General features: G+C 43.3%; 1 protein-coding gene across 5 annotated transcripts in view; it reads right to left on the reverse strand.

Annotated features, from left to right (window-relative positions):
• Positions 1-401: 401 nt before the first annotated feature.
• Positions 402-26177, reverse strand: part of BCL2L11 (BCL2 like 11) — a 45229-nt gene continuing 19453 nt past the window's right edge. For 3 of the 5 annotated variants that reach the window (XM_023189433.1, XM_023189432.1, XM_023189431.1), the window contains 2 exons: positions 18728-18831; positions 402-4756 (listed from right to left, as the gene is read on the reverse strand). In XM_023189433.1, the coding sequence (XP_023045201.1) occupies positions 4658-4756; positions 18728-18831 (203 nt within the window). In that variant the 3' untranslated portion in view covers positions 402-4657. Of the gene's footprint in view, positions 4757-14969; positions 15095-18727; positions 18832-26177 lie in introns of all 5 variants that reach the window. The other 2 variants (XR_002725745.1, XR_002725744.1) reach the window with 1 other exon arrangement.

Consider the following 26177-nt stretch of genomic DNA (forward strand, 5'->3'; position numbering starts at 1 on the left):
GCATGTTTGGGTGACCCCTTTGACTCTGAGCAGGTGCTGCAGACAAGCACTTTCTACTATTGGGTGGATGGGGTAAGATGGTGGGGCACCTGCCATATCACTCATCAGGAGTTGGCTCCTAGTACACTTCCCTGCCCCCACAATTCCCCACCCAAGTGCTGAGTCATATCTGACTGTGCAGGCAGAATACTTTGCTAGTAGTCGCACCAGCCACATCAAAACTTTAAAGACTGGTTTGCTTTTAAATGTACTGCACAGATTCGTCTTCAAGCAAAAATCTGAGCTACACACAGCTACATTTTATGACTGGTAACAGCAGATGTGTGGGCGTGTACACGTTCATATATAATTTCAGCTGTTTCTCTGACATTTTGTGCAAACAAATCAAACAGCTCACCAAAACTAGTTGTAAGTTTTATTTTTATAAAATTAACATAAAAGATTCTTTAAAAATCTGCAGTTATTTACAGCAGTATTGCACAAGTAAAGTGGCAATTACCCTGTCAAAATTCATCAGTGCAAAACACAAGTAAGCCAGGGAAACTGCAATACAAATGCTACATATGCTGGGTCCTAGAAAACAGGTTAGTGATGGATCAGTATACAAACAGATCAGTGCTATTTATAAGTGGGTACCTGAAGAGTTCTGATACAGTAACTAGTGGTCACAGAATCTGGACATAAAACATGAGCGCGCTTCTATAGTCCGAAATTCCCAAATAAAAGTAGTCAAGTTACTTAGCTGGGAGCTTGAGGATGCTTCTTACACACAATGCTGTTTAAAGTAGACCCCCATTGATTTCGTGTCATGTGTAGACACGTTCCCCCCGCCCTCCACATGTGTGAGTAGACACACACAGGAACCAGGATAAATCAGCAGGGATGGCAGAACCACCTGCATGGAACCACCATGAAGTCTCCTTAAAGCTTCCACGAGCTTTCACATCTTGACACCCAGTCCAGTGGGGCCCCAACCTCCCCTGAAGGAGATGGAGAATCAGGAGGGCATCGACCTGAAGAAGCAGACTGACCAAATGCAGTGACCAAATGAGTGGGGCATGGGGAGGGCTGTATAGTTAATTAAAATTAGCTCCTGAAGACAATTTAGTCCAGCCTCAAGCACAGGAAGTCGCACAGCAGGTGGGGGAAAACCCAACCACTCACAGTTGTCCACAAGGGGTTAGTGGCCTGAGGTGGTCCTGAGGCAGGAGCCACCTGTCCCACCCGTCCCCTGGTCTTGCCCGGCCCTAGCCCTGAACAACTGCAATGCAGCACCTCCGGAAGTGGCACATTTTAACTTTTTTCTAAACACTGAGTTGTCAAGAATATATTTTCAATAGAAAAATCTTTCCCACCTGCTGATAATACTTTGGTTTTTTTGTTTTCCTAAAGATAAAGCCTGGAGTCAGCAAAATTTGCTTGCATGAGAAGCTAGTTGCTTTGGAACAAACAGAAGGTTGCTGGGTATTTCTTGGAGTAGAATTTTGTAGCCTGCCAGACTGAGTTTCTCACTGGCATCACACACACACTTCATCATAAGGGCGGCAAAGCCCAAGAACTGAAACCCACTTGACTGGAAATACCAGGACCCAAAGCTGGAGAGCCGCCCTGGAGGACCATGTGGTCTGCAATGAGCTCTCCAGTCACCCCCTACACCTCTCAGGAGGTAACTTCATGGAATGGCAGGGGTGCGGGAGACAGGGATGTTAATACTTTTCAGAAATTAAGACATTAAATAAGCAGAAAATAAATATACAATATTTCTACAAGTTACAGCATTATGAAACAGTAGGACACATCACACAGAAAAAGAATCTACAATATTTACAATCCTTGATTTCGAAAAAGTTTAGAAAAACAGTGATTTGTTTACTCATTTATGCTGTACAAAATTTTACAAGAAAGGTAAAGGAAACACAATTGCACACAGACATTTGGCTCAGTTGATAAGTAAAATATGACCTACTAATCTAATAAATACTCACAATATATACATTGAGAAGGGGAAACGGCAGACAACTGTATTCCACTATATTTTTTTAATCAGAAGGAATTTTAAACTTGATTTCTCCACAACCCCCACCCCCAACATTCTTCATCAACTGGTTTCTGGGAAGGACATCTGAAGAATCACTCACGAAGCTATTTTGTGTGTATTTATTGTGTTTCTGTGTTAAGTCACAGGACACTTTTTACAAACCTCACATGGGGAGAGGTTGTCAAGGCACAAAATCTGCATTAAGTTTCCAAAAAGGGGATTTAATTATTTTTTCTACAAAAACGTTTTTTAAAAAAGGTAAAAACGTATACCCACGGGAGGCATACTTTCTGCAGAGGAATCTTGATAACCAGATACATACAGTACAGAGACATCCAGTCATCGCTTTAAGTTCTGGTGCTAACAGCCTGTTCTTTAATACTCCTACAATTCATAGACTCTCTAATTTCCTCAGGAACTGTTTCCACATCCAGCCTGGAGGCCACCAGGCCAGAGGGAAACGTGCTCGTGTGTTGAACACAGCCCCTGGGCAGCGCAGGACAGGGCCCCCCGTGCCTGGCCCAGGGCTGCACCCAGTGTGCGCTCCCAGGGGCTGCAGAGCTGAGGAAACAGAGTAAAGTGCTCTAGTCAGGAGACTGGCACATGAGTACAGGGATCCTGGGAGGGGGCGCCCAGAACCAAATACATCTTTGGTGTGTGTGTGTGTGTCCAGCAGGCCCACGGCTGCAATCCTACCACTGCTCATAACCATGGGCTTTGTGTAACCCTACAGATGGGCTCGAGACACATTAGGGAACAAGTTGAGCTCCAACACAGCTTTAAAAATAAGTCAAAGTCCCAAGAAGATTCTTGGGGAAACGAAATTATTTAAAGAAAGAATATTTGGAATTAAATCATCTCTACCTAAAGGAAAAAGTGAATATGCAATACATACATATATATATATGTGTGTGTGTGTATGTGTATATATATATTTTAAATTATGAAGATACAAGTGTTTAGATTTTCCCACCTAATTTAAATAATGTGAACATGCTGGCTCTTCTATTGGGCAAAGCACCAGTTGCTGGCACTGCTGACTCATTTGAAGATTTACTTATTTCTTTTAAAAGCTGTTTAATGATTGGAGTTTTCAAAAATTTTAAGAGTTACAGAGTTCACAGAATTGTCTCCCCTCCTCAATTTCACTGCTCCCTAACCTCTTTCCTGTGTCTCCCTGGGTGTCTGCTGCCTGTGAAACGACTGACCAGTGTGTGGTTTCCTTCCATTGCACTCATAAGGAGCAGGCACAGAGAAAGAGCACCCTCACTACAGGGCTGGGGGCACGAGTGGCCTGACAATATCCAACTGTCCTGGAAGAACGAAAAAACCAGACTTCTGCCCAGAAGAATTCTTCTATGGTGCTGGTGGAAGTGGGATGAAGCCTGTGTTTCAAAGTGAATTTAAAGGAGTGGGGCCAGTAGACTGAATGCAGGAGGACTAAAATGCAGGAGGCCAAGCAAATGGCCATCAGAAGCCCTGTCCCAGGCCTGTGCCCATTCCCATGAAGGCGTGAGCTGGATGCTGCAGCTAGACTCTGCTGTAATGGACACGGTGGCCCTCTGGGACCTGATGCTGACAGTGCATCCTGTGAACATGGGAAAGCCTGCAACCAGAAAAGCCAGCAGCACAAAGGTGCGTAGCACTTAGGTCTGTTGCTATTACTGCTATTGCCTCTTCAGAATACTTCCCAGTAACATGCTCATCAAAATGGAATGAAAACCAACACCAAATGCTTCCCAGTTAATAACAGATCGCTCGAACTGTGCAAGATACAGGCGGATATTAACTCTTGTTCTGACTCAGTTTCACTTTATCATGAAAATACACTGGATCAAATCTATGCATCTGAGTCCAGACTGGAGGTACATCACAAAAAGTGATAAGGAAAGACGCAAAAATAGTCTGAAATTTTGCCACAGATGCAACTGAATTTATAAAGTACGTAAATATTTACAAATGGGACTGGCATATCAATGCAGGTGACAACAGACCCTCTGCCCTTTTAATCAGTTCCATTTCAAAAGAACTCTTTTGGTATTAATAAAAATAATTTTAAAAGGTCAAAGAGGCAATAGTAGGGAAGGGAGGGAGTATATCACACCTCTCCCTATTTAAAAATTCTGTAATCTCTAAAAATAAACTAAGGCAGCTTTTTAAGTTAGCTGGCTCAGTTTCCACTGCAGGGTTTACATAATCCTCTGAGAATAGGCCATAGGTTCTTAAAATTTTAATACAAAAATTATTCACAATTGATTAAAAAGTTTCCATTTCCTTTTTGAAAAATCTTATTAAAGAAGGTGATGGGGAAAACACACTGCATGTAAACACCATTCTTACACAAAATCCTGTTCCAAAAAACCATGGTTTGTACATTAAAAAGCAAAGAATGCTCCCTCCTTTACATTCACAAGAAACTTCCATTAGAAATTCTGCTGTGTGGTGATGAACAGAAAGGTCAAGTTCCCATCCAGCTCGGTGTCTTCTGAACACATCACCTGCCCTTCCACGAGAGAACCGCTGGCTGCATAATAATGGCACCAGGAGACCGCGGTGCTGGGGCTTGTTGGTTTGAACAAGCAAAATGTCTGCACGTATCTCGGCTCCGCAAAGAACCTGTCAATGCATTCTCCACACCAGGCGGACAATGTAACGCAACAGTCGTAAGATAACCATTTGTGGGTGGTCTTCGGCTGCTTGGTAATTATTCAAAAATACCTGAAACAACAAAAGGAAAACTTCTTAGTTTCTCCCTAATTTGGGAGTGGGGAGGGGAGGGAGCCCATATTTAAGTGAACAACCAATCCCATCTTAAACACTATGAAAGGCACCTCTTCACGAGCACTGTATCACAAAGCACGATTCCTCCCTGAGACTGTGAAGAAAACTTGTTTTCATTTCCCTGCAAAGGGGAAGACATCCCTACATAAAGGGCAGGCATACCAATGATTTACTCCTGAAAATAGAAAAAAAAAAAAAAAAAGAAAGCAAGCACCCAAAAGAATGTTTGAAAAACTCAAAGAGGATGTAAATCAACTATCTTACCACCCAAGTTAATTGACATTCAAATACGCTGCAGATTCCCTGAGGGGTGAATTTCTGGCAGCTGTAATTTATTTGAGAAACCAGTGATTTGGAGTAATCTGCCCAAAGAAGCTAAGTAAAGGCGTGCAGTGATGCACCACTGTGCCTCTGGCTGCTTGGCTACGATAAACACTGTGACCCAGAGGGGTGCCCATGGTCACAGACACAGGCAATGTCAACCCCCATCCTCCTACCCTCCCGGTGTGGGTAGGAAAGAGCAATCCAGAACATAAAAAAGCCTCTGTGCCAGTGACCAGTCTATGTTTGTTACAAGCTGAGAAACTGTTCAAAAGGAAATCACCAGCTTATTCAATGCTTTCAGGGTCCTCAGGTCTTCCACAGCGCCCACTTTCAGGTTCTAATCCATCTTGTGGGTAAGTGCCAGGTATAAATTCAAAGTTGCCAAAGACGGCGGCAACACAACACATCAACCTCAACACCATGAGCTACAACCTGGTTCGCTGTTCAAGTCTGAAATCTGCCCTGGACATTTCTTAATGACTAATCCACACGAAACTGGGCTACGTGACTGTCTCTCCACAAATCCCCTTCTCACTGAGTGGGGGATGCCTCCAACACACCGTCGCGGGAACCACCGACCATGAATCAGGCTGAGACAACTGTCCCCTCAGACCCCGAAAAGCCCCCACAGACACCAGCTGCAGCTGCAGCTCCACTGTTTACACAAGCTCTGCCTCGCTTGTTTGACAGAATGGGATTGTGATAAGGCCAGGGCATTTCCCCTTTTCCTTCCATAACAAGATTGGAGGAAATCAGCTTTATGTAAGTGATTCCTGTAGAGGCACTCTGTAACCACAGTCTGTGATTTTTATCTGTTTTACACACAAGATTGCTTTGTTTTGATTTAACTTTCAAAATTACTTTGCTGCCTCTGTGTGAGAATAATTTAGGGGAAGGTTAATTTTAGTGTAGACTAATATTAATAGGTTGAAAGAGACTTATTCAAAATAAAACCACAGCTTACTAAAATGAAGAAAGTGTATGCTATGATGAGCTAAGTAATCAATCCAGGCAGGGAAGTTTTGTGCCAACCTGGTGTCATTGCCATGTTCGGTGTGGCCACAAAATGGGGCTGACTGGGTGTCCACAGTCAACAGGACACCAATGAGGGGGCTGGGCCAATGTGAAGGGCAGACTCCAACTGCTGACACTTGCTAAGTTTCATATTCTAGCACTGGCAGCGTCCAAGGGAAGAAATCTTTTGCCCACTCTTGGAGGACAGCAGGAGATGTGACCAAGCTTAAGTAGAAGTCACCTCACGAGAGAATCTTTCCAAGTTTTTAGAGTTCCGCTTTCATCTCAAATGTAAAGGATATGGGGTATTCAAAGACATGCTGGAGAGGGTGGGGAAAATGCAGGAAATTTTGGCAAAAGTTACACCCAATCTCTGACTCATGAGAAGATGCTCAAGCATCCCAGTCTGCAAGGGTGCGGGGATGCCTGCCCTCTCAGACGGCGGGCATGACAACATGGCACACGCTTTTAAGTTGACAAGCAATTGCTTTTGGACGACATTCAACAGAGGAAGCCATTACCACGGATTCAAAGAGCTGTGCCAGCCCAGAAAGCATTTGACAGCTGGCACGGCCGGCTGGAGCTGCTGTTGGCTTGAAGCGTATGCCCGTACTGCAAAAGACAGCTGGAGGACGGGCAGCCCCTACCTCTGCAGACTGGCTGCCCTCTTAATACCTGCAGCCATAAAAATTACTGTGGCTTATGGTCAGGGCCTGGTGACACTAAACCGGGGCAAGTGGCCAAAAGCTGCAGTGGGGCGAAGACGCAGAACTAAGACTGATGGCTCAATGCTGCTCAAAGTGCCAACAGCTTCAGCCAGCTCCAGTGAAATCTCCCTGCAATCTAGATACGTGAGGAGTGGTTGCTACAATTCAGCTCCTAAACCAGGGCCTTTGGTTTTGGGGTGGTGTAAGGGGTCAGGAGGGAGTTTGAAGCGATTAGAGAAAGTCCCCTAAGACGGAATGCACTGGTGAAAGGTCAAAGTAAGGGCACACCCACAGGCTTCTGGCCAGGGTAGCATATCCAAAATGGAATGGGAAAGTCAGGACTAAAAATGACAATCTCTGCATTGTTGGGGAGCTGCCAGTTAAAGGCAAGTATGACCGAGCCAGGAGCTGTCACTTGCAGTGTGAGTGGTCCCTCGCATCTAATGTGGGCTAAGACAATAAACACACCCATAAAAGGAGCATCAGCAGCCACCCCTGGACCGTCTTCCTGAGACCTGCTGTGTCTGCAGAGCTGGCCTCCCGCCTAGAGTCCAATAAGTCTGCGTCTGCTACAGTGGTTCTTAATCAGGTGGAAGAGACATCTGTGTATCACAAGTGCATTTAAGTTCTGCCACTCCCAAACTGGGTAATATAAAAAAGACACACTGTCTTTCCTAATTAAAAGCGTTTTTTAAAAAAACTATTAAAATAAATATAAACAGGGAAGATGCTCCACTCCCTCCTGAAACTTCTGGGTGTCCTCCTCTTTATGGGCTGAACTGTAAACTGTGTCCCCTCAAATCATCTGTTGCAGTTCTAACCCCCCGGACCTCAGACTGTGACTGTAAGTGGAGATAGGGTCATCAATAAGGTGATTAAGTTAAAATGAGGTCACTGTGGGGTGGGCTCTAATCCAAGGTGTTCTTAGACAATCAGGACACAGAAACCCACTGGGGTAGACCACGTGAAGACACAGGGGATGACGGCATCTACAGGTCTGGAGGCTAAGTCTGCACCATGATCACAGACTTCCAGCCTCCAGAACTGAGAAAAATAAACGCCTGTTGTGTGAGCCACCCAGTCTCTAGAACTCTGCACAGCAGTCCTAACTGACTAATACATCCTTTCACTGATGCTTACCCATAATTCTCAGTCTGTCACCCTTTAAGTGAAAACAATCCTTCTTACAGGGTTGGGTAATTCTGTTTTAGTATAAATTGCAAAAATACTTTAGGAAGATATAGTAACTCATTTGGGTGAAGGAGATTATTTCTAAAGACCAAATTGGCTAGTAAGTTACAACTGAAGTGACCATATATTACAGTTCTCTCCTCTCTCACTCTTTCTCTACACAGACACACATACACACAATCAAAAGTGCACAAAGAGGAGGGCCCCACCCAGTTAGGTACTGTAATCTCCATAGTCTAAATCAAGAGCTATGTGAGGACTGGGTTACCTGGAGGTAACTGCCTTTTGTGGCCATCCCATGTGTCCAGAAGATGACTCCTTCAACATTCACAACCTTGTATGTCCCTCCAGGAACCAGTTCCTGACAGCCCCTGCTCCTCTCAGGGTAAGGGGCTCCAGTGGCCTTGATGCTGACCGGCATCAGGTGGGGGCCCAACTTCAAGCATGTGTCTGTGTACCCACTAGGTCTGGTGGTAATAGCTGTATCGCCAGCACAAAATAATAAACAAGATAATAAAGTAAGGACAATACAGAGGCAAATAAAATGAGACAGAGAAAAATCCTGGCCAGAGAGGAAGTGGGGGAGCCAGGGCAGGAAGGCACCAGGGTGAATCCCCACATCGAGCCCCAAAGGAAGAGGAGAATTTCTTGGAAGGACAAGAGGAGAATGGGCAGTGCAAGTGGAGAGAGAAGCTGGGCAGAGGCAGCAAGGCCAACAGGCAGAAGGGGCCAGCAGTTCAGTAAAGATAATCTAAGTAGTGGATAAATATTTATCATGAACCAGAAGGAAAAATTATGCCAAGTTGCAGGATTGCTCCTCCACAGACTATGCCCTCTAAGTGTAAAGGCATAGGATTCTGTCTCTACAAGTTTCCTCAGCATAGACTTAGGCAGTCTTTCTCTGAAGACATGAACAATGCCCTTTGAGATGGTGTCGCGCATTCGACAGGGAATTCCTAAATAGTTCTTCACACGTCCCCATGACACCAGATGGCACAAGCTCATCTGGGTGGCAACTGGGGAGGAGCTGAGCCACAGGAATGCCCTAGCGTGGGGTTCCTGCTGCCTTGCCAGGGGCTGGCACTGCCACTGCAGCAAGGAACATTGAGTGCAGGGCAGGAGTATCTTCAATTTACACTTGGGACGACCAATCAAGCGTCAGAGAATTTAATGACATTCTAATGCCAAAATAATCACAGAACAACACTCTCTTGCGCAGTCCAGGGAAGCAGATGCTTGGAAAAGAAAAGAGGCCCTGGCTCCAGGGAACTGGTCAGGTTGAACACCAGACACCTATAGAATGCAGCTTTGGATTCAGCTTCTCTCTCCAACAGTGAGAGGAGTCAATCCTTTGAAAAGCTGCGCAGGGCACTCCAGGCCTTTGGACTTTGTGTGCCCAAGCTTGGGGATGGAAGAATTGCCGTGGCCACCACAAATGAAATAACCTAGCCCATGCTTTTCAGTCCCCACAACAACCGTGAGTGCCAGGGGAACATTCCCTATGCTGTTTTGCAGCCAGTGACTACAGAGTTGGTCAAGCAAGTGACTCAAAGGGTGGTGCAAGACAGTGGCAGGACAGGACAGGTACTCTTGGTCCACATGAAGATGGAATGCCAGAAGCAGGACAGAAGTTAAACGAGGGCTTTCAGGCCAGCACCTTCCCTCTTCGCATGCCCTGTCCCTGTGCCTGTGCCTGTGCCGGGAAGGGCCCGTTGCTCCTCAGACCTGAAGGGGGCCTTGTTTCAGGCTAAGCTGAGGTCACAGAGGTTCTGGAGTGAGAATTGAGAATCACTAAATGATTCCTACAATGCAGCTCAGAATACAGCCCACTCATCCATACTCCAAAGGCAGGGTTGACACCCACTGGGCCAAAGGACTCAGTAAGTACATCACAGACCTAGACATAGCATCGCTCAAGGGGGGACTTAAGTTAAAAAAGCACAAATGTGCATAACACAATTTTAAAAAAAGGCTGAGATCAGACATGACATCAAGGAGTTATCCTGGGAACCAGGGGTGAAATGTGCTGTAAGACAGCCACAGTTAAGAGTTTCCTAGCAGTCAAAGCAACAAGGGAAAAATGACAATTTCATCGTCATATCAAAGCAAGCTCAATTCCTAATTCTAAGAGGCATTCAAAAATAAGGTATACCTATACAACTCTGAGATGCAGAGGAATTTAGCTTACTCAAAAACTTGTTTCAGAATTTCAACACTAAATGTATAGGGTGTCCTGAAAGTTATTTTTTATATATAAGTATTTATACATAGACTATATATTATTATATATTATATATAATAGGAGGCTGAATTTTGGACTGTGAGACCAGAAAGGACAGAGGGAATCTCTGTTCCAGGCTCAGGCAACTGAGGAAGCAGTCTCTCTCTGGTTGGTGTCTGATCCCCACAGGCTGCAGAAGAGAGGGCCTGGGATGGATATCCAGGAGCCTGGGAATACCCAGGGGCTGTCACGGCATCTTTAGGGACACTGAGGTGGCAGGGTGGGACAGAGGACTGGGAGTCGCCCCCCTGATTCTGTTAGAACTACCACCCCACTACCCGTTCATAACCCAGCAGTCTAAACAGCATTTTAACTGGCAACCGAGTGACATAGAGCTCAGAGAGAAAAAGGCCCAGCACATAGTCAGTATCATGTGGAGCTCTTCAGGAAGATCTGGTCTCGCTCCACTTTCAGACCAACAACCACAGTCAAATGGCAGCTGAGCTGGTATTTCAGCGCTGGTTCCATATGCATGCTGTTTTCAGGTGTCAGAGGAGATTGCTACAATACTGCCCAACACCAAATCCACTTTCTGTTCATCACCAAGGCAACAGGGATATTTGCATAGCTTGTGCCTACTGCACTTTGATGTCACCACAGCTGGGGAAAGGGCACTGGGAAGTTCCCTCCCAGATGCATGGTACCTTCACCCCACACCAGTAGAGCACTCTTCTCTAGTGCTGCAAAGCTATGGGTGCTGCAGCTGATTTGCTATGGTGACAATGTGGTCTTCAGAAGTCAGATAAAAACTACATTTGCATAAGCCAAACTTTAATCCTATTTTTGACACACTATTTCAAAGAAATTATTATAGTTAAGGCATCTTGTGAGACAAATCTCTTCTCCAGTGAATGTTGGGGTGAGGCTGTGCACTGAGGCTCTTCAGGCAGCACAGCACAGCCCTCCACTTGGTAGGTCTCTAGCCTGTCAGACTCCAGACCTGGTGCTGGCTAAAGTGGGGAATGACTCCCGCCTGCCACTTCTGAAGTCGTCACTGTTCTATGGCCAACCACAGAGAAGACACAGATTGTTCTGACATCTGTGTGAGGCATCAGTAGTTGGAATATTAGATTCAGAGAAGAAACACACTGTTTCAAAATATTCCAGCCTCAGAAAAAAGCTAAGTGAGATGTAACACAGTTTAACCACAATTAAAACCTCTCCACTTTGTTTCAGGTGGTAGAAGTCTAGTGAAGGATGGTATGGGAAGCTTATTATTTTTGAGCGTCTGCAGCAGGGCCAAGTCTTAGTTTGTGTGCATCTTCATTTCCTCCTCAAGAGATTTAAAAAAAAAACAAAACCCCAGTTAGACCTCCTGAAGTCCCCCTCCAGGCACCTGCATCTCCTTCCTCATGGTTACGTGTTCATGGCCTTGATCCAGAGCAGCCAGGCAGCCCTGCAGGTGTGGGCACCTGCCAAACAGATGAGCACTCACACGTGGTACAAACAAGCACAAGTCCTCTAGCCCAATGCCCACCCAGCCATTTAAACACACACCAGTGCCTCAGCCTCATCTCATATTTGCCTACACCCAGACACAGCATGTGCAGTAGGGTCAACCACACAACTCGTTTAAAAAGCAGTTCCAGAGTATTAAAAAGGTAAGACAGGTGAACAGAGTTCCTGGCATCTCCCTTTCTAAACGCCAAAGACCCATTGAAAACTGTTTCAATTACAGTTCAAAGTGAGAGGAAACAGAATTATGATAACAGATGATAATACGAATTTTCTAGCTCCATCTCTAAATGTTCTTACTTAATCTTCACTACATGCCTAAGGGATAGACCAGGAAATGGACCTCCTAAAGGTTAAGGGTAGAGCCAGGGCTCTAGGTCTGACCCCAAAGTCCCCACGCTTCATGTTTTCCTACGAGATCACACTCTGGCTTCAATGAGTAACAGAACGTGCTTGTTTGGAAAACCAGCAATCCATAGTCCACACAATCCCAGCCACATGTGCTCCTGAAAGTCTGAGGAAGAACCAAGGAGCTCATCACCTCGGGCCACTGTACTTGTGGGATGGAAATGGGGTGGTCTAAGACAGGCAAGGAAGGCTCCTAAACCCAAACATTGAACTGCCTCCTCCAGCTCTAAGGAAAACTCTTGCTGAACCTGAAAACTGCGCCACTGATCAACGGCAGGTACATGAGGAGCTTATCTAAGCTTATCTAAGCTCCTCATGACTACCTTTGTTATGGAAACTGGCATTCTATAAACTTATGTGAGTCAAGTATGGGGCAACCTATCATTGCATGAGTTAGGTCTAATTTGAATTTAATATCTGATGTGCAGATTTCCACAATTCTTTTCACAGCCAGTAACAGAAAGCAACTTCTTTTACTAAACTCCAACATTCAATTAATGAAGACCTCCAAAGTATGCTGAGACCACACATTTGGGTTTGTGTTCAGTTTGTGCAATTACCAACAAGCAGGCTAAACTTTAGTCCTTGCCTTTGTACATTATTCACAGAAGAATGACCACCATTTATAAAAACAAGAATGAGATAGCACTGGGGATTTCACTTCTCAAGAAGGAGAGCATGTAAGTATTTCAAATTCATATATATTATAGGAAAATGCTAATGTAATGACACATTAAATTCTTTCCATCAAAATCAGTCTGCAAGCCACTTTCTCAACTCCACTTTGTCTGATTCAGGGCTAGATTTTGGTCTACATGCACTTCAATCAATTCATGTCTGCACATGCCCTGGACAGAGTAGGAAGTAGGCAGTGTAAACAAAAGATCACTGTTTCTTGTGATCAAACAGTGAAAGGGTTTTCATTCACTGCTGGCCTCATCTGGAGAGCAGCTTCATGTGCTGCTGTCCACTGCAGCACACCACCAGGACATGCCCAGGTCACAGTTAGCCAAGAGCAGTGTTCCTGCACGTGGAGTGACTTGAGCTGGACAACCTGACTGCGAAGAACCTAGAAGGCACAGAAGGAAAATAACTCCAGCTTCAGTATTACGGGTGGTGGAGGGGGAAGAGGGAGGCATGTTGGTTGCAGAATGGCTCCAGTTATTCCAAGAGCAAGCATTTTTACATTCTAAGGGCTTCGGATCGCAGCCCCGGCCCATGGTCAAGACTCCCACCCAAGTAGACACTACCCTTCCAGTACCTCTGTTCCGCACCTACAGAGGATCGCAATCTATCCTTGCTGGCACTGTGTCCAGCAGATGAACCGGCACATGCACTCACACAGTTTGGGTGATGAAAGAAACTGGCAACGGCTACTAAAGAACAGTCTTAGTCTGGCTGTCTTGGGCTGACACACTCACGAGGAAGAGAAGGTGCAGGCTGCAGAAATACAAACACTGCACCACTCAGGTAAAGGCAAGCTGCTCACTTTCTCACAAATTCCAAAATAAAGATTTAGGTTCTCAGAGAACTTCTCTTCCCTCCATGCCCACTAACATCCCTGTGCTATCTAGCCTTTACCAATAGCCTCCCTACTCTCCACTAGGAGTCTCACAAGCTTGGAGTCTTATGGAGCGCCCCGCACAGCAGACCTGCATAGGAAGAGCGGTGAGCATCAGTGGCCCTCTGGCCATAGTTCATTCAGCAACAAATGCCTTTTAAGAGCTCCATGACCTTCACAGCCCCTGGGCTTTGTCCTACAACTGGTTCTCCCTGTGCCTGCACTACTGGTGCCTCCTGCCAAATCTTTAAGAATCTGAGCATCAAAATAAATGCTGGGAGTAACGCATTGTAGCCCATTGAATAAAACAGGAATCCATGAATCCAAGTTGGTATACTAAATAATTATATGAGAGAGAAAGGAAAGCTCTTCGTCCTTTATAAGCTCTGTCATATTACAAATGGAAAAGTACTAACTTCACAGTGGAAGACACTACCTTGGATCAAAGTAAACCCCATCAGTAACAGGACAAATGGACATCCTGTGCCTCCTGCTGTGCCACACTGAGGACACATCACCTCAGGAGTGCTGCTGTCAGAAATGCAAAACATGGGTCTCATCATGCAGAGATATCAGATAAATCAAATTCAGGGAGTCCGTAAATTACAACTGCCCTGATCCTTCAAAGATGTCACTGTCATAAAAGACAAAGACAGAGGATGGTTCCAAATGAACGGAGCCAGAGGTAATACACTTGAATTCCATGCATGATCCTACATAGGCTCTTGGGCTAGAAAATACATTTTTTCTTTTCTTTTTTTTCCTGAGAAGGGCACTGTTGGGACAAGTACATTTGAATAAGGTCCACAGATCAGATAAGAGTTCTGTAAAACTATTTGTGAATTTTGATAATTACACTGTGGTTATACACAAGGGATTACTCTTATTTTTGGGAAATATATACTGAAGTATTTTTAGTGTAGGAAAAGCAGTATCATGTCTGTAGTTTATTCTGAAATAAACTGTACACGTGTACAAAGAGGGAAAACATGGAAACAAATGGGGCGGATATAAAAGGGTGGTTCTTTGTGTCATTCTTGCAACATTTTTGTAAGTCTGAAATTATTTCAAAATGAAGTTACCAAAATCCACTGAGGTAGTAAAACCCAGACTGAATAGAGGGGCCAGGCCGTTCAGCCCGGCAGGGCCAGCTGGGAATGACACTGCATCGGGAGAGAAGAGGGACATGCACTGGGACTTTGCGCTCACCTGTGCCTCTCTCACCTCCTCCTTCAAGGATTCAGCCTCCACAGCTCCGTCTCAAACGCTTCCCCACTGCCCTTAAGTGGACTGAATACATGACAACTACACGACAACTTCCTCTATTTCTCTAACTGGAAAAACGGGAAAATATCCTGTCAGGCTTCGCAAGGCTCATGGCAATAAAAGACTAACACTTTAGACAAGGCATTGTAATAGCATTAAGCAAATAAAGACAGTCAGCATTTAAAAGGTTAACATCCATCCGAAAGCAGCGCAGTGAGGTACACTGCTTGCCAAGAGAGGATAATTCCCTTGTGAAGACAGCAGGTAATGTGAATTCATTATTTCCCAAAACGGCCTCCCATTACCTTCCCAGATTTCTGCCCCCAATATTTAACAATGGACCATTAAGTGTGATTCCAGACAATGGACTGTTTTTAATCTAACAAGTATCAAGACGGGTGCCTGTGGCTTTGAAGATCACTGTGTCACTATCCAGAGTATTATCCAGTGTTTTGAACTATTTTTTTTTAGACGGAGTTTCACTGGACTACAATGGCGCAATCTCAGTTCACTGCAACCTCCGTCTCCTGGGTTCAAGTGGTTCTCCTGTCTCAGCCTCCTGAGTAGCTGGAATTACAGGTGCGTGCCCACCACCACGCCCAGCTAATTTTTTGTATTTTTAGTAGAGACAGGGCTTCACCATCTTGGCCAGGCTGGTCTTGAACTCCTGACCTCAGGTGATCCACCCACCTCGGCCTCCCAAAGTGCTGCGATTACAGGTGTGAGCCACCGTGCCCAGCCTTGTGTTATGAGCTATTCATAAAATCTGAATATATTTATCTTTGTTTTAGAAAAATTGTGTTATAACCTAGAATCTATCCCTACTCCATTCCCCCAATATCCCAGCCTACTAAGAAAGCTAAAGTCCTTTAATTATTTGTGACTGTATTTTTGCACTAATATTCTTAAGATATGCAAAAGAATATGCACAATGACAAAACCTTGTAAATACTGCAATCAGACAAATTTCTTTTACCAAAAGCATGGGAACAATAGATTGCATCTTACTGGAAACACAGACATGACCATCTTAAACATTTAACTGTGAAATGACATTGGGAGAAGAGGAGGGGAGGCAGGCTATGAACCTGTTAAGGTGCTGCTATCACATCCTCAACAGAGAGGCAAGGTAACAAAGACAACCCAGCAGCCTAGGTTTCATTTGCATGTGACTCAAACTATTTCCCACCTTGATAGCTTTGCAAGAGGATGGCTGGGGACTGGGATGCACTCTAGTGCCCACACCAGCCTTAGTCCATGTCTTGTCACTGACCACTCATGGTAGCCATGGAGGTGCATTCACCAGGTGCATCTGGGCAGGCCCACAGGAAAGCCTTGTGGAGTCATGCATTCATATTGCATGGTTTAAAGAGAAACTTGTATAATATCCTTGAACACATCCAGCTCTGTAGTCAAAATCTCTAACAAAATCCTTGAGAATGTGCGAGCTTATCTCAGTACCCAGAGCTCCTGGCAGCAGGGCGACACTGTGGGCACCAGGCAAGGCCTACTGCCGCCGCTCTCTCTCAGGCAGCCCCATCTAGGGCAGATCCTGCCCTGAGAGTGTCTACAAAGTCCCTTCCAGATGGGAAGGAGACAGCCCCAGCGGATGGTCAGTTCACTGCCTAGGTTCAGAGATGTCTCCATACCAATCAGAAACGACCTATCCTGTTGGATTCTGGACACAATCTCAGAATCGGGACTTGAGTGTATTCACCTACACTCTTAAAGGGACTCATGTCCTCCCCACTTCCATCCTGAATACACTGTGGTCCCACTTCTCACCAGTTCTTCCTAGTCAACCAAGAGACAGCCACGTCCAGTCACACACAGGAACACCAAAATCCCTTTAGGTAAACCAAGGCAGAGGAACTGGAGGGAATGGTTACTTCAGTGACAAGTTATAAAACCAACCAAACTTCCAAAAAAATTGCCATTTCAGATTTAGGCTGGAAACGAACGTATGTTCTGTGAACTGGTTTATGTCAGGTGGAGGATGCCAGGAGTTTTGCCAACTAAAGACAGTATTTTAAGAAATTCTTAAGTCCATGAATGTCACACTTCCCATTTTACAACAGAATCATTACTACAGCATGCTCCTCAAACACCCCCACAGAAAGGTAGGAAGATCCAATGTGTGTTTTAAAACATCCTTGACTCCTACAGAAATTCCATACTGAAGAACTGAAAGTGTCCTCTGTAATGGGAAAATGTCTATTTGTCTAAAAGAAGCCTAAAAAACATTGTATAAAGGCAGAAAAATAATAATTCAAAGGTAAAATCCATTTACTTAGCAACAATTAACTAAGCATGACCTCCCCTAGAAGAGAAAATAGATTTAAAAAAAAAAACTTTAAGAGATACTTATATGAAACAACAATGTCCAGGAAAAACAAAAAATAGAGCTAGAAGAGAAGGGGTAAGAATAAATGATATTAACAACTACAACATTTTCCACAAAATAAGAATTAGTATCTTCCTTTTGGATAAATCGACTGAATTAATACCTTTATATGAGGTGTTTAAAACTTTGTGAACAAGTAAATACCCTAAATCACACTTTTGCTAGTGCACCCTTTAGCGGAAGCAGTCACTGGTGTTCTCAATGGTACTAACTCCTGGAGTCAAAGTCTACACATTTAAAAACCTCTCCCACGTGGCCAGGCGCAGAGGCTGAGGCCTGTAATCCCAGCACTTTGGGAGGCTGAGGTAGGCAGATCACGAAGTCAGGAAATCGAGACCATCCTGGCCAACATGGTGAAACCCCATCTCAACTAAAAATATAAAACTAGCTGGGTATGGCTGCGGGCACCTGTAATCCCAGCTACTCAAGAGGCTGAGGCAGGAAAATGGCTTGAACCTGGGAGGTGGAGGTGGCAGTGAGCTGAGATTGCGCCACTGCACTTAAGCCTGGTGACAGAGCAAGACTCCGTCTCAAAAACAAACAAAAGTCTCCCGTGTGAAAAAGGTGTCCAAATGGTCACCTATATTGCCCCCAGGTAAAACAAACAAAAAAACACTGCTTCTACTAACTACAGAAGATGATACAGGCTAGAATTTTTTTAAAAATCAAGAACATAGCTCAAAATACATGGCAGTCAATTATCCATAATATAAAGTTTTTATAGCCCAAATTACAGGCTATTGATGAATGGCCTCCTAATACATTTCAACAATTAAATGTCCAAAGACAACAATGGGCTCTGCAAGGGCAATGGCTCCCTGCTCTTACTCAGGTCACCCTGCAAACTGCAGGAGAGTCTTTTACATGAGTGCTGCGATCGTTCCCAAGTGCTAAGTGACAAAAGAGGTTGTTTAAAAATTACCTTTAACTTTGACCTAAAATGCACAAGGGGAGTACAGAAACACACTACATGGATTGAAACCTATGTTAATAATATTTAGGTGAGACTATCTCAAAGTCTATAAATAACCCCTATTTTAGCATTGTTTTAAAGTCTGCTCATAAAATTCCTTTGCTGCCTCCTACTGTATTATTTTATTTAAGTGCCATTACTTAAACTCAGTCATAAAACAAATGAAAAATGGGAAAGGAGAAACAATGAAAGGTCACAACTAGGCAACAGTATTCATTTCCAGAATTAGCATGTAGTTATAACAAGTCACTTTGTCTTTTTTAAAAAATATGGTGTGGAAGGGGAGGGCGTGAGCAGAAAAGGGGGTAAAGAAAACATCATTACCCTCCTTGCATAGTAAGCGTTAAACTCGTCTCCGATTCGCCGCAACTCTTGGGCGATCCGTATCTCCGGGCGCATATCTGCAGGTTCGGCCTGCCTCCTGGAAGCTGCATCAGAACAAACAAAACAAAAATCACACTGTGGTCCATGGATCACTGGGAAAGTCCCAAAGATAAGTCTCTAGAGGCAAGCCCATCTCACATGCTTTTTCACATTTCTGGGAGCTCCCTGACTTCAAGAACTACAGCCATGTATTAAAGATTAGAGTGGCACAGTCTTCTACATAACTCTGGTTAAAGAATACGAGATATAGAATAAAATTTCCTTTTTCAAAACTGGAGATTCAGAATTGCTGAATTCATTCCGACCCATTCATACACACTTCCATTTCAAGAAGTTACTCATAAGAAAACGGAAAATCCTACCAAAGAAATAGGCTTGAAACATCATTATAACATAACAATTCAGTTTTTCAGTAAAATAATCATTCTGATCTTATTACAAGGTAAAAATTCCTGTATAACTTTCAAACATTATCTAAAAATATGAGGTGAAATGGCTGTCCCATTCAAAGCCAAATAAGCGAAACCCCCGAGAAACCTGAATGAGTTGGTTCCTATGAAAGCAGGTACGATGATACAGACAGCTGTCTTCAGAAGGGTTACCCCAGGGCCAAAGGAAAGCATAATTGCATGTTTTGTCTCAATATTAATGCATCCAATCAAGATGAGCTCAAGTCTGCAAACACCACATGGAGAGAAAAAATGTTTTTGGGTCTAAGAGCAAAGGCATTTCTGAAAGGAGAAGAGAGAGGGAGGACTGCCCTTTCATTAAGCTGTCACTAACATTCACACGCAATACATTCATCTGTTTACTAATGAAACCATTAAAAGCCATGTGACAGCCAAAATTGAAGAACAAAAATGTGAGTTGTCAAAAGATCCCATTATGCATTAGGAATATTATATTCTCCATGTGCCACCAGGAAAGCATTACACTCAGAGGCTAACAGTTCAGTAAAGTGTACAGGAAACGAGATAAAATTCTTGGATTTCCACCGCTATTCACGTGTAACTCTTACGCTAACTTACTGTAAAAACGAGCACACCGTACTCACAATTAAACACACATATTACATCGTCACCAGAACAAAATATGTAAAAACCTATGATAATAGGATTTTGCAATAATAAGGAACATAACTTCCTGGTTTTTTTGTTTTTGTAAAAGGCCGGTAAAACTGACACTGATTCAGAGCTCTATAAAAGCACTTAAAAGTGAACACTTTGAAGAGTTTTTGCCAATTCCTCTAAAATCTCTTGCCTCATCTTCTCTGACCCTAGCCCCTTCCCAAGTGAATTTAACAGTAATCCCACAAAGGGAGGAACTGCTGTAGGAAGCCTTGGTGGAGAAGCACGAAGGCTGATGAACAGGAAACTTTTAGGATGTCAGGCATGGCCTCTGAATACAGCCAATCATACAAAATTTACTTTGATTGTACCTGTGTCACACAAATATTTCTAACAAATCTGTAAAAAGTCTTAAAATTAGTTTTTGAACTAAACTGGGAGAAAACAAAATTTCTGAGTAGATGGGATACCAGGTGATGCTGATGTCATAGTTCCTTTCCCTGGGCTTACCGCCCTTTAAAGAGCTACTCTTTTTAAGTGTTCGTTCCCTGATTTAGAAGCTTTTAACAAGTCAGTTTACCCTTAGGGGAAGAAGAAAAGTGTGTTTTGTTTGGGCACCCACTGCACAAGGGTCTCATGCAATCCTCCTAAAGGAGATGCGCCTACCCATATGCACAAATGAACGTCCAGCCAGCAAGACACCATCACTCACCTCTCCTGAGCTTCAAGCTCCATGTGTTTCTCTCTACACATGACTGACAGAGAAAACTGTCTTCAACCCCGGAGTCAGAAGTGAAGAAAACACCAATTATCAAAAGGATATCTGTGAACTACAGATTGGTGTTTTATAAAGTTGGCAGACTGGTAAAAACTGCAGGCCAAGTTACCCAATACTTAATACATCAATGATATTCACAAATCCACTCAACAAACACAAACACTCACATGCCTGACAATTGTTCTAGGAGGTGCTCTGGGTATAGCAACAACAGAGGCCATGCCCTGCTCCCACGGGGCTTACCTTCTTGTGGATTAACCACTTGATTTCAACTAACTGCTAAATTTCTTTGGGACAAGGAGACATATTTTATACTTTTTATAAGACAAAACAAAAATAACTCCCCCCATCAATTTCCCCCAACTCGTAAATAAAGTCCACTGGATTCTCTTTAACACCTTGACTTGTGTCTGTGGTTTAGAAGCTTCCATGGCTTGTGCTTGGGCTGGTAATTGCAAACACCACCAAATACCATCAAAGGGGCAGTGTCTGTCAGAAGCCAACCTATCAAAACTAGCACTTAGTGAATGCATTCAACATAGCCAGCAGGTAGGAGCTTTTAAAAAGTTAGCCAATTTCAACTTATTCATCTTAAGAGATAAATGCCCTGCTGGCTTTGGCAGAAGCAAATAAGCAAATGGCCTGTTTCTTGTACAAAAAGAAAAGTTCAGTAGTTAACATTAATTAGCCTAAATAAATTCATGGATATAAACACATCCCTAAGCTCTGGCAGGGAGAAATGGAGGGTGTGTGTGTGTGTGTGTGTGTGTGAGATACAGGAGGCTGTACTCTTACAGGTCCCTAAGCAACTCTGATGCAGATGGTTTCCCAACCAGACCCTGGTGGGCAAAAGGTAAGAAACCATGGCAATGTCCTGGAGCCCTGAGACATTATCTTTAGCATTTCAGAGTTAGGAGAGTTGTATTAACCAAAGATAATGGTTTAGAGACTAAGCTTACACTGGAATTGCATACACTGGAATTGGCAACAGCTACAGATCACTAAGACAGCTATCAACTGTACCTGGGTGTCATTTTAAAAAGTTATTATGGAAATAGATACTATAAATTCACTTTGCAAAAAAGACTGATCTGTAGGGGCTACTCTAACTAGCACCTATCACTTTTTTTTAAAAAAAAGCCAGTGTTTTTTTTTTTGAGAAGCAAATATAGTTATTTCTTGAATCTATAAACCTAAAAGTAATGGCAAACATCCTGCAATAAAACCTAGCTAGTATGCACACAGTAGTACATGGCTATGAAGGCTACATGACAAAAACTCTTATTTTAACTACTTTAGCCCTATTCCTAGAGTTTAGGGCTAGGAAACAGATTAAAACAGGGTAGTTTTAATCTGTTAATACAGTGCAACATAAAGTTCAATTATTACTTAAGTGACAAAATACCTTCTATGGGGATAGAGGAAGCGTCTCTTTAACTTCATCACTAATTTAATGTTAGTGAGTCTCACACCACATGACATCCACCAGAACAAATGAATGGGGTCTGGAAGCTCCACAGTGGCACTGATTAGCACGAGAATTAAGTTTTTTATTTCCTTTAGCATCAGTTTGCTTTGCCACCACGACGGCAAAGGGATCCACCGGAATGGTCCTCCAAAAGTGTGCCTGGAGCCCGTGGGGTTTGGGATACAGAAATCTCCAAACACACGTTGCTCCACCCTCACTCCTGGAATCTTACCTGGATACTCAACCCAATTCCTCCCATCCTAACATATTCAAGCTATCAAAAAGATAGCCTGGGTTGACATTTCTAGTTTATAAGGAAAGTAAGTACCAAGCATAAATATTTTATTTTGCTATCTGCAAGGTGTCTGACCGTCATAAATGTTGATACCTGGTCAATAAAATGGCTTTATTTGAAATGAAAGCTCTTACTCCGTAGGAAGATCAGATTTTTAACTTGGCAATTTTATGTGAACATAAAAAATTCTTCAAAGGGGAAATTCTGATGAGGTGCATTTTTACCCACAGAAAAGGTAGTTTCAGCATTTATGAAAGCACTTCACTCCATAAACCCGGCACTAATTTTTTTTTTTTTTTAAAGCACAATAAAATATAAAGTGCTCTCGAGGTAAAGCAGCTCCAAAGCTGCAATCTACAGTAAAAGCTCCAATCCTGCAAGCAGCAGACTCAGGCAGAGGGGACTTCCGAGGCAGATCCATGTTTTCTTTCTCTTTACTTGTTTAAAAAAAGCCCCACTAATCAAAACTTTTATAATGCAATGTGTCAGATACAAGCAATTTTTGCCAAAAGTGTGCCCGCTGAATCTTCAAACTTCTTAGAAATCATGTCTTGAAGTCCAGAACTTACTAGTAACATTATTTCCTATGGGAAAATACCATGAAGTATTCTTAATCCATTTCTGGGGGAGCGGGGAGGGCATTTTCCAACACCAAGGAACTTCGGTTGTACTCAAAGATGCATGTTTCTTAACAAACTATTCTGGCTCAGCAACAGACTACTTTTAAACTCAAAGTAGTTTAAAATCTTAAAAGTTCAACAACTGAAAAATTAATACCGTGGTTAAGTGGTTGATAGTGAAATCAGGCTGGGGCTTTCACAAAGGACTTTCTGTAGCGCCAGCTAGCCACGGCAGGAAATTTATTTTTTTTAAAGAGAGATTGTCAATTCATAATGAGCTCTGTATCAGTCGGGTTAAACTTTCTGATTTCTCTTTAATGTCCAAGAGCTTCTACTCCAAAAGCCTCTACTTCAGTGCTCCAAGGAAATGAAGTCACATTATGACATTCTCTCTCCAAAACCCAGTCGTTCTCCGTGACGATGCCATAAAGTGACATCTAATGACTCAGGTGTGTGTACTGGGCGGCAGGCGCATGCCACACATAAGCATTCTCAACTGCGCCTCAGTCTGGGAACGAGGTTGGTGTGACCCTCATTTCCGAGGGACAGCTGCTGTTTTAGTTCCCGTCTTATCATTACTGGAGTTTCAAGTGTAGTACCAGAAACCAAATTAAAACTCACGGGAACGCTTCACTCTGTGCTGTTTCCAGATGTTCAGATATCTACAAACACTCGGGTAGAATCAAGATTAGGTTTTCAAGTAATCAGCGTGAATTAAGCTTTGAATCGATATTCACTCAGAACTGAGAGAGGATTTTACACACAGAATAGAACATACTTTGTCAAAAAGTGCACATTCTGTCTGGCACTTGTGGGAAACAGCCAGGCACAGCCGGGGACTTGCAGGGCTGTGAGGAGAAAGAAGGCCTGTCCTTTAGACATTGCAGGGCTGTCTACCTTTACTCTCTGGACAGATTCTGCTTTAACCACCGAAAGCAATAAAGGATCCTGTAAAGGGCCATTTCTTTGTGGAGTCTGAAACCAGCTTTAAACCAATTCCAAGAGCTACTCCGAAAATGTTTAGAGGAGACACTGCCTCTGTCTGCAGGTGGGGTCTCTGAAGCTGACATTCATTTAGAGAAAGAAAAATTCCAGGATGTTTATTCAACTCTGTAAGTCTCCTTCTTTAAATATCTTTAGAAATCTCTTTCTAAATTCAGAGTTATCCAAAGCTTACAAGAGGAGGGATGCAACAGACCAGCCCACTAATGTTTCCTTATGAGACCCACCTGGGTGATGGAACTGTTTCTAGTCCCAGTTAGCTGTAAGGCAAAGGACAGCAACTGCCATCAGGGTTTGCGGTAAATGCTATCAGAATAACGGTTGAAATCCTCAACTCTGATGGTTCTCGGAAATCAAATAAGCAAGAAACCAACGACACACACACACCTCCCTCCAGGTCTATTTCTCACTTGTATCATTCTATTTTTTGGCAATCCCAATCAATTCCACTGAGCCACTGGATGAAAATAAAAGTTATGAGAAATAAAGTGACAGGATTAGTACTCAAAGTTTCCTCAATCTGTCTCCCTGGAACACATTTGTGTCAAAAGCCTGGGCAGTCACATGTATTCAAGACGGTGCTTCAAAAACAGCTGCTGGAATAAAATACTACCAATAATAAAGTTTATGAGATGAGGCCAGTGTTTTCATACTTATTCTTTCAATGTGCACTGCCCACTGCCTTTATGGGGCCATGGTCAAAAGAAACAGCTTTCATCAATTTCCAGCCTGATCATTTGGAAACTGACAGTAAACCAAGGCTGTGAAATTGGACAGAAGTCTGGAAACTAGTGTTCATGAGATTTTTTCCCTCTTTCACTATTATCTGTCCCTTATAATAAAAACACAAGTCTAAAGACATTAAGATTAATGTGTTATGCCTTTTTACTCATTTCTCATTCAACATCAGAAGAACTAATTATCCATGTCACCAGAGCTGTCCCCGACACACATATTAACATATTTACTAGCAGCTGGAGACAAGCCAGGAACAAACCCAGACTGAGCTGTGTGTGATTCCTATGTTCAAGGACATTCCCAGCTGAGTCATGACAGAAGCCCAGCATCTTGCACCATGTGGGAGACCTGGGCAGGAGCCCTCTAAGACTCCCAGCCTATGTGCCCACTTCCTGGGACAGGTCCACATTTCCTAAGGCACTGCTGTCCTCGCTGAAGAACACCGAGTGCTACAAAGTTATTCCTCATAGGGAATTGAAATGTTCCCTTCTAAGCCACACCTCAATCTTGATTCCGCCCCTGTGACTATAAAGGAAATCTATGATCCCTCTCAATCACCACCCCACTTTTTGTCAGTGAACCTGTGCCAAATCTGGTCCTAAACCAGTTCTTTCCATGTGCCTTTTATGACATCCCCTGGGAAGCCCCTTGACCACGGGCCCCGCCTTGGTGTGCTCCTGAAATCGCTGCTCTGAATAGTGTGTGTCAGTGTTCTCTGCCCTCGGTGTTCTGCTAGTGTTCTGCTGGGGAAGGACACAGGACACTGGATACTGCTACTGCTCCTTAGTTTTTCTACACCAACCTTTGTCCCAGTCTGTCTCTGGGACAGCTGCAACTCCATTTCTATAGCTTTAGATTACTTTCAGGGGATTAAAAGTGTCTGACCTGTGCCATTTTATTCTGAAAAACAAAAATAATCCCAAAACTAAGGACAGCTAAAAGAAGACCAACCCTGAACTTAACTTTAGTGCAAAAACACAAACCCCTATATTTCTTCTACTGACAAGGTAAACTATCCAATTTATTTCCCCATAAGAAAACTACATACAATGGTTCACTTAAGACCATTCTTTAGAATTAAAATGCTTAATTTGAAGTTACTGTAAGTTGTTTCCAGCCAAAAAACCAGATCTGGGCAACAGGGGAGGGAGATGAGAATTTAAACTAAAAATATAAGAATTTCTGATGACACAATCAGTGTGGCTTCCTCTATGAAATTTAAAACCAGTAGCAGGAAACTGGTGATTAACATCTTTTCTCCTAAACTCACATTAAGGTCTCAAGTATTCCTGTTTTCACCTCCGTGATAAGAAAGACCAAGACTCAGCTCAAAAATAAGAGCAAAAACAGAATCCTAAAAAGCTACACCTTCGGCAGTTTTTAAAACAAAAATGGAAAAAGCCTATCAATTTTATGTACGTG

This window comes from Piliocolobus tephrosceles, chromosome 15, assembly GCF_002776525.5.
Source record: "Piliocolobus tephrosceles isolate RC106 chromosome 15, ASM277652v3, whole genome shotgun sequence".
Classification (NCBI taxonomy): domain Eukaryota; kingdom Metazoa; phylum Chordata; class Mammalia; order Primates; family Cercopithecidae; genus Piliocolobus; species Piliocolobus tephrosceles.